We start from the raw sequence: 9,435 nt of genomic DNA, 5'->3' as shown, positions 1-9,435 counted from the left end.
GGTGATTTTACACTTAACTTGTACGCAATGGAACGAAAATTGTAACCTAAAAACTTTTAACTTGATTCAATTACTTGAAAATACTTGATTCAAATTATGATATCTATTTCTTCCGGGCAATCACACATGTCATCTACAAACAATGCATTATGAAGAAGCTGATGTAAAATCATGATTATGTTATTGATTAAAGTTATTAGAACTACGATACAAAATACACACGTAAACATCATGTAATTTTACTAGAATATCTAGTATGTTTTTTATTAAAACAAAATAAAAGGAAAAAAAAACTTAATATTAAAATTTAAAATAGTAATCAGATTAAAATAATCAATCAAAAAACAAGGTATATGACTAAATGTGATATGGACCTGATGAACTCAGCTCGAATCCTTCCACCGTTAAGCCAAGGAGAAGAAACAGTGCCAGGGAATGAAGAGTATCATAAACGAATATGAAATGAATTATGAAATAGATTTTTTTTACGAAGGAGCATTGTTTTATTGTTGTAAATTCAGAAGGAGAAATTGATCTTTTTAAAAGGAGAATTTTAAGGAATTTGATGGAATCTAATTGCATCAGTTTTATCAACCAAATTGATTTTGTGTGTGTGGGTGTGTGAGTGTTAACTCGTGAAGTTGTTGAGGATTCGATTTTATGGATGTTCGATTAAATATAATTTTGGTAACTGTAATCAATATATGATTTCTGATTTCTGATAATTAATAAAGAGAAAACAATTTAGAGGAAAAGAATTATTACCAATAATTTATATTAAATTATATAGTTAATATTTAAATAGAAAAACTAAGGTTATAGAACTTGAATTCTGTTAGTTTTATGTTTAGTTTTATATTTGGAACCGTTGGCCCGAAGGATATTGGAAAATTTGGCTATATAATTTCAAATCAAACGTATACTCTCTCTCTCTCTCTCTCTCTCTCTCTCTCTCTCTAAACTCTAAAGCAGTTTTCAACAACTCCGATTCATGCAATTAACCTCCAATCATCTCATCGACGATGACAACGCCATTTCAACCTGTTACTGTGATCGAGCCCTGGAAATTCGAAGCCATAACCCAATCGCAGTTCATCACATTCACAATGATAAACCCCCTTAACCACCGCCAGTTGCTCCCTGCTCTAGTGCTCCGCCTCGCCGTACTCGACTCTCCAACAGCCAAAGCCGACGACGACTCCCCGATAATCGTAGCCATGATTGTACCCAAAAACCGGGAAACAGACTGGAACTTCTGTACAAAATCTGGCCATATTCAGCTCCTACTCCGATCCCATAACATCTCCCGCCTCATCCTAATCGGTAACAATCCCCCGCGTAATCCAGGACTCGCCATTTATAAACGACCTCCGACTACTGATACATTGGAGGAACAGAGACTAGTAAACGAATTGAAACCACTACTAATGTCTTTGCATCCCAAAATGAGTTTTAACCGAGGTTTGCCAGAAACCCTATTCTTTACGTATAAAGACGATTTGGCGTATCGTGTGACTGTTGCTAAAGTTAAAGGCCACATTGTTGGTGAATTTCTTGTTGAAGATGTTGAATTGGTCGGTGGTAGTGATCGCAATAAAGAACTCCGGAGGAGATTGAGGTTTAAAAGAATGCCTACTTTGATCCAATCTCAGGCCCTTCTTGTTCCTCTTATTGACTATAACGAAGCTACTACACAGACAGATTTGGAAAGTTTGATGAAAATGGAAGGCGCGAAGTTTGAAGTTGATACAAGGGTTTTGGTTCAGCAATACGTGATTCACATGGTTGCAGGTCTTTTCTTGATTGTTTCACATCTTAAAGAGCGATATGAACAAGGATTCTTTCCAAGGGCTTTGTGTTTAGGGATTGGTGGTGGAGTCTTGTTAAGTTTCTTGAATACTCAAATGGGGCTTCATGTTACAGGAGTGGAGTCCGATGTGTCTGTTTTGATAGCTGCAACAGAGCATTTCGGGTTCAACAAATCACTTGCAATTCGAGTAATTGTTGCAGATGCCATGGAAGTGATTCAAAACTTCCTGCCCCTGAACCCAGGAGGGAAAATGGATGATAAATTTGATGTGATTATGGTTGATTTGGATTCAAGTGATGCTAAAAATGGGTTTTGTGCTCCACCACCGGAATTTGTTAAGAAATCTGTTTTTGAAGATTTGAGATCACTTCTTGATGATCATGGTGCTCTCATTATCAATGTGGTTCCTTTGAATGAACTGTTCTTTACGACATTGGTTAAAGAGCTTGGGGAAATTTTTCACAACGTTTATAAAATAGATACCGGGAATCAAGAGAATTTTGTTGTTATTGCTATCTTTTCACCATCTTCCTCAGGTGATGATGATGATGATAATAATAATAATATATTCTTAGAGAGGTTGAAATCTACGATTCCAGGGACTTATCCATTTGTTACTTTTCATCCCTTAAAAGGTGATGTACATGACATGAACATCCCAAATATCATATTCCTATAGATTTCATTTCCCAGAACAGGCTTATTGATCAATTTGTTACTAGTTTTAGAAATCATACTTTGATTTTTCATTAGAAATGGAAGTTAGATCGAAGTGCAGTCAGAGTTGATGGGAACTAGAGATCGAGTCACTTAAATTCTTACTAGTGTAATTTGTTGGAAAAAGCAAATTTGCCAATTATGTCTATGTATAAAATCAAGTCAAATTATGAAGTTAAAAAGGAATTGTTACTATAACCATGTCATGTTTTGAATTTACAATGAAAAGTAAAGTAATCAATCTTAAGCCATATAGCTAATTGTATATTGAATTTTAAGGTGATAAAACTATTATATTCAATGTGTGACTCACAACTTCTTTTAGGAGATGCTTTTCTAAGCTAAATAAAGAAAATAAAATATAATAAACTAACTTATGTTTGTTAAAGTGATTTCGTGGATGTTGTTTTAATTTTTTTTGTCAAAAATGGAAAATACATGTAACCTTTCACCTAGGGGTATAATAACACGTATTAAATCTTCAAATCTTTAAGTTGAGATTTCAGCCTTACAAGAAATACTTACATGTAAGTGTATTTTTGTCTAAAAAAACAAAATCTAATTTTTGTAAGTGCAGTTTTTCTACTTGCATACTTTTATAAAGAAAAATTATCAAACACAATCATAATCATTTTCATGAAGGAAAAAAAAAGTTAATATAAAGGTGTAGAAATATAATGTTGTATTAACAACATCCCCACTCACATTAACTTATTTTAACTCATTTAGGGGATTCTTTAGCTAAAAATTGCTCAAGAGGAAACAAGGAAGAAATCACTTGAATTATTGGTGATTTCAAGGGTGCAAAGCAAAAGGAATTTGGTGTTCTCGATTAAGTGGACGATCAATGTGGTGTTGTTAAGGTACCTATATCATTCCAAATCAAGTGAATAACCATGGTGCTTTTGTGGCCATGTGTTGGATTCATGCTATTTATAGTTTCAGTAGATTAATGGGATGATTATGGTGATTGTTGCATTGATTAACATGTCTTAAGTGTCGTCGATATGTTTTAGAAGTTATCCATTGTGCTTCAAAATTGGTCAAACTCACGGACATGGACGAACTAGAGATTATGCCTATTTTGCACGACTTTACATGTATATGATGTAAAGTTTGCACATTCTTGCACGACTTTGAAAATTATGGTGTAAAATTGTATAAAGCTACGCCAAAATAGGTGATTTCCTGACAAAGTGCACGACTTTAAAGGAGTCTCTACAAAATAGTGTAAATTGACTTGATGTTTGGGAATTTTTTTAGAGGCCTAATGTGTTATGGTAGCCTTGTAAAACCATGTAATTGACAAAAATCGGGGGTTGTAAAATCATACAAACCTTAATTTTTTTTTTAACTCTTGGGGATTAGTGTTCTAATGTAAAATCCTTATGTTGAATATAAGTTATTGGGCTAAGAAGAATCAAAATTGACAATATATATAAATTTAAGTGGATGAAACAAAATTGCCTTCGAAAAATCAATCCCCATTGATAAACCTTTCACAGGAGCTTTAGCACAAAAGAGAAAGTTCAATTTTCCATTTTTTTTGGCTTAAGAGAAGCAATACATGTGGCCAACATTTAAAATTTAAAAACTTCATAGTCAATGGTTGCTAATGAAAAGATACTGATGGTTGCCAATACTTCAATAACAATTCTTCTTATACAAAAAAGAAAAACATAAATATATGCATACTAGGAGAGTGTTTGGACATGTTTATTATGACTTAAGATCACATAATCAATTTATTACAGATTTGACAAACTGCTTCTGATTCTAATTTTACAGGACCAAAGCAATTGTAATTTAAAAATAAATAAATAAATAAAATAAAATAAAATTAAAAAAAAAAAAAAAAACCTTGTTCAAAACAAATGATTGTTATTGTGTAGTTACATAAATTTTGTTCAAAATTCGTATAACCTTCAAACTCAAAGTCAAAGGAGAGTAACAACAATGAAGATGAGAAAAACACCCATGAAAGTGTACTTCACACCAGCCATCAAAGTCGCCATTGTTGCAACAAACAGCTGCCGCAACACTTGTACACCAGCCCATGCCAACGCCCCAGTTAAACCCACCGCTACAACATTATCCGGATCCGGATCCAAAAGCAACTCGCTCCACCTCAAATTAACTCTCGGAACTTCATCTCCTCCTCCTCCCTCTTTTCTCAAATCTTCTTTACCATCGCCATTACCATTCGAATCTTCAGAAGATGATACCTTAAATCCTCTACTGTTTTTTCTCCTTGATTTGAGTTGCAAATATGAGAAATCGTTAGGTAGAAATTGGAAGACAAATCGACGGTCTGTTTCTAGTTTTCGATTTGGATTCATGAATTGAATCGATGAAATCTGATGGGATTTGAGCCCTAGCATGTTTAGAGTGAAATGGGGATTAACCATAAAATCAGCTAATTAGGTATTTTATTAATTGTAATGTAGCATAATTTCAACTGATATCCTTTTGGTTTAATTTTTACCAATGTCAGTCCCTAATTTTGTAGAATTATTGCATTTTTCTCATATTGAACACATGAAAAACTTTGACAAAATTGGGTAAACTTTTATAGGAATCTTGTTCTTGATAACAATGTAATGTATCTTACATCTAATGACTTTCACCGATTCCCATCAAATCTACAAGAACTATTACTTCATCTATTTTCCAATTCTAATGAAGAATCAAAGTATGATTTCTACAACTAGTAACTGTTCTGGGAATTGTGAAACTGATACTGCACAATTTATGTAGGGACTCCATGTCCATGTAACCTTCCGGAATCACAGATTTCAATTTCTCCAAGAAAGCATTATCATCGTCATTGGCGAAAATTGGTGGTGATACAGTGGCCATAAGAACAAAATTATCTTCTTTATCAACGTCTGTTTCATATACCTTGTGAAAAGCATCCTTGAGTTCTGCTATCAATGTCTCGTAGAACTCCTCATTCAGAGGAACCACATTCATGATAAAAACACCATGATCATTAAGAAGCAATCTTGCAGCATCAAAAACAGATTTCTTAACAAATCCTTGAGGTGGAGCACAACTTCCATTTTGAAACTCGCTTGAATCCAAATCAACCATAACCACATCAAATTTAGCATCCAACCCACCAATTTTAACCTCTGAATCTGAATCATCTGTTTCCTCTTCTTTTGTTGCAATGTTTTGAATCACATCTATTGCATCTCCAGCAATTAGTTGAATAGAATTGTCATTGTTTAACCCGAAATACTGCTTTGCAGCAATCAACACAGCATCATCCACCTCCACTCCAACAACTTCAAACCCTAGTTGAGTGTTCAAGAAAGTTAACAAAGCACCACCACCAACCCCTAAACACAAAGCTCTTGGAGTAATCCCCTGTTGAATTCGCTCATTCAGATGTGAAGCAATCAAGAAAAGACCAGAAACCATAGGAATCAAGTATGGGTGAACCAAAACCCTTGTATCAACTTCAAACTTTACATTCTTCATTTTCCTCAAACTTTCCAAGTCTAACTCTGCAATACTATCGCCATCATCAAGAATGGGAACAAGAGAGACCTGCGATTGAATCAAATTAGGCATTCTTTTAAACCTCAATCTCCTCCGGAGTTCTTTCTTGTTTTCACTATTACTTCCCAATTGAACATCTTCCACAACAAATTCACCAACAAAGGAGCCGCAAAATCTATCTATATTCACACGACACACCAAATCATCTTCATAATTCAAGAATACTGTTTCTGGCGAACCGTTTTGGAAACACACTTTCGGATGCAGAGCCGTTACTAGTGATCGCAATTCTTTTTGGAGTTTCTTTCTATCAACGGTATCAATAGCCGGAGGGCGAACATAAATGCAGGGCTGTGGATTAAGCGCGAGATCATTACCGATAAGGATGAGGCGGGAGAGGTCTTGGAAGTTGAATAGGAGCTGAAGTTGTCCGGATTCAGTACAGAACTTCCAGTCTGTTTCCCGGTGTTCCGGTACAATCATGGCGGCGATTTTTGGGAGCCTATCAACAGCAGCGGCTATCGGAGAATCTAGTACGGCAACGCGGATTCGTGGAGTGTGGAGATGGCAGCGGTGGTTAAGGGTGTTTGCGACTGTCAATGTGAGGAACTGCGATGGCTTTAGGGTTTGGAATTTTGGGTTGCTCGTCATTAGTAGCGTTGATGAGAGAAGTCAGTTGCATGAATGAATCAGAGTTCTTGAATTGTTTTGAAGATGAGAGAGTAGACGTTTGGTTTGAATTTTATATGCAAATTTTCCATCATCTTACCGGGCCAAGGTTCTAAACAGAAAACTAACGGAACTGAATTTTAATAATTATATTATTTTTATTTAATTTTAATTATATAATCTAGGATAAATTATTAATAATGGTATTTTTATGAGATTGTTTCTTTCCATGAAATGCTTTCTCAAAACTGATAGCTAATAACCAATTTGATTAAAAATATATAGAATTAATATATGTAATACAATTATAAACCATGGAGATGTTGAAGAACTCACTATAACTCATCCACAATAATGATGTGGTATTAGAAACGTTCATACAAGGATATGTGAGAATGACAAGCAAGATGGTTTTAGCTTTATATAAATTATAAGCACGGTTTTTTTATTGTGTAAAAAATATACAAAACCTACAAAGATTCAAGACTATTAGATGCATTTTTATGCATTATTTGGGATATTTCTCCTTTTTTTCATAACATTTCATACACACATCATGCATTTCATTACTTTATGGAATTTTGTACATATCTAGTAGAAATGTGGAATTATCTAATGTTTTATTTTGTAGAGCATATATTTGGGAACACTTCAAGATGCATTGGGCCCATTTTCGGGAGCCAAAAGCTAGAAACTGAAAAAGCTGGAAACCCGTTTTACATAATCGTGAGGTTTTGCATTTAAAATTTACATGAATGTACTGAAGAAGGATTTTGTGTGGATTTAGCAATTACATGACCGTGTAAATCCATGAATACATGATTGTATGGGTCGATTTGTTGACGGTTAGAAGCATTTCTTATACACGGTTAATAAGAAAAAAGAAAGTTTCCAAGGAGGTTCAAGAGAGAAATACAAAAAGAATGGGAGAAGTTTCAAAGGAATTTACATTCAAAACAATCTTTAATTATCGTTTGCAAGTGACTAATTAGTAAATTAATTTTCTATTTTGATTTTGTAACAAACACTTAGCAAACATGACCGGCTAAATCCTTAACTTTTCGACTTTGAGTGTCTAATTCGTCTTGATCGTGTTTGTTTCCTATATTTGTATTGGATTCATGTTTGGAATTAACAATATATGTTTGTTTTACTCAAAAATCGCACTGATCATATATGTTTTTGTGTTTCTAGACTTTGTACTTGTTTTAGGAGCAAATTTACGGAAAATGAATGCTTTTCTATAATCATACATTGCGTGTTTATGAAACCTTTAAGCTTACGAAATGCAACAACATACCATATGATTGAATCTCATTAAAATAGGGTTGCGGATGTAGATTTCGAGAGTCATGTCCGTGTCAGGGATAGAGAGATTGTGTCACATATAAGCTATGGGACAGGTCCAAATTATAACTAGTAAATAAGACAAAAAAAAAGTGAAAATAAATCAAAGTGAGCACTAATGATAATCAAAAATGATAAAATATAGTATAAGAATTTGGGAGCATGGATAGTTCATAATACAACAAACGAAACCAATAAAAATTTGTGCTTGCGGAAAGGTGAATGTTATTGAGAATCTTTTGATTTTTTATGTTTAAAGCAAATTATTATTTGGGTAAGTTACATCAATGGTCCTCATGCACATGTCAGAAAGCGTGTTTAGTCCCTATTTTCAAAAATTAATTCGGAACGTCCCTCATTTGCATAAAACTTGCACTTTTCGTCCCTGATATACGTTTTGGTTGCACATCTAGTCCATGACATATCTAAAATGATCATAATGCCCTTTGTCTATTTATTTTTCAATTACTTTAATGTTATTATTATTTTTTTTAATTAAAAAAAATCGCCCCACCTTTTTAAAACTCTTAATTTAATATCTCTCTCTCTCTCTCTCTCTCTCTCTCTCTATATATATATATATATATATATATATATATATATATATATATATATATATATATAACATCACCGGGAATATTCACCACCACTCCTTCCCCCTTCACTTACCCAACCCATCTACCCACTTTATTGTGTCATGGTCGGAGAGTACAAGATGCACAAAACATATAAACACACACACACATAAACACTAACTCGATGAGATGGAAAAAAAAGACCAAGAACTCACCGATCACCCCTACCAGTGCTTACCACAACATATCCATCAAAAATCGTCAGTCCACTAAAAACCATTGGTCATCGTTGCTCCATCGCTACCTCTCACCCACTATCATTTGTCTCCCTCTTTTACCATCTAAATTCCTCGGATGATCTACCCTCTTTTTGAAGATTAGACCTGAGTGGTAAGGTAGAAGGTGGGAGATGAGAAGACAATCGGAGTGTAAAATCAATACCCTCTCGTCGGAATATTAGAGGCGGCTAGGGTTTAGTCGTCGCCGATTTGCATGCTAAGTGCAGATCTGTAACCCAACTCAGCCGCTAAAGACCTCTCGACCACTGCCGACTTCCCTTGATTGATCCACCAGACCATCCGGCGAGCACGACAACCAACGATTTCTAAAACTGACGTCCGGCGGCCAAACCCGAGGTCTCGTCACCGCCTTGGTTGTTTCCAACCAAACTCCCACCTCCTTCTCATTTGTTTTTCGCCACGATTGCACCCTATACTAACTGTTTAAAAGAAATCAAAGCAATATCCAACTGATTAGGCTTCAAATCAGAAGAAATCGAACTTGCATTAGAAGTTTTTTTTTCCATACGAG

General features: G+C 34.6%; 2 protein-coding genes across 2 annotated transcripts; one reads left to right on the top strand and one right to left on the bottom strand.

Moving 5' to 3' along the window:
* Nucleotides 1-1,022: 1,022 nt before the first annotated feature.
* On the top strand, nucleotides 1,023-2,489 carry LOC145089942 (uncharacterized). Its single transcript, XM_079028319.1, has one exon. It carries the CDS (start codon nucleotides 1,023-1,025, stop codon nucleotides 2,487-2,489), a length of 1,467 nt encoding a protein of 488 aa, XP_078884445.1.
* Nucleotides 2,490-5,203: 2,714 nt separating this feature from the next.
* On the bottom strand, nucleotides 5,204-6,685 carry LOC145089941 (uncharacterized). The gene has a single exon (XM_079028318.1). It carries the CDS (start codon nucleotides 6,683-6,685, stop codon nucleotides 5,204-5,206), a length of 1,482 nt encoding a protein of 493 aa, XP_078884444.1.
* Nucleotides 6,686-9,435: the final 2,750 nt, after the last annotated feature.

Source organism: Lactuca serriola, chromosome 2 (assembly GCF_051521515.1).
Source record: "Lactuca serriola cultivar US96UC23 chromosome 2, Lser_US96UC23_V15, whole genome shotgun sequence".
Classification (NCBI taxonomy): Eukaryota; Viridiplantae; Streptophyta; class Magnoliopsida; order Asterales; family Asteraceae; genus Lactuca; species Lactuca serriola.
The sequence above is the reverse complement of the archived record's forward strand: the minus strand, read 5'-3'. Positions and strand labels throughout refer to the sequence as shown.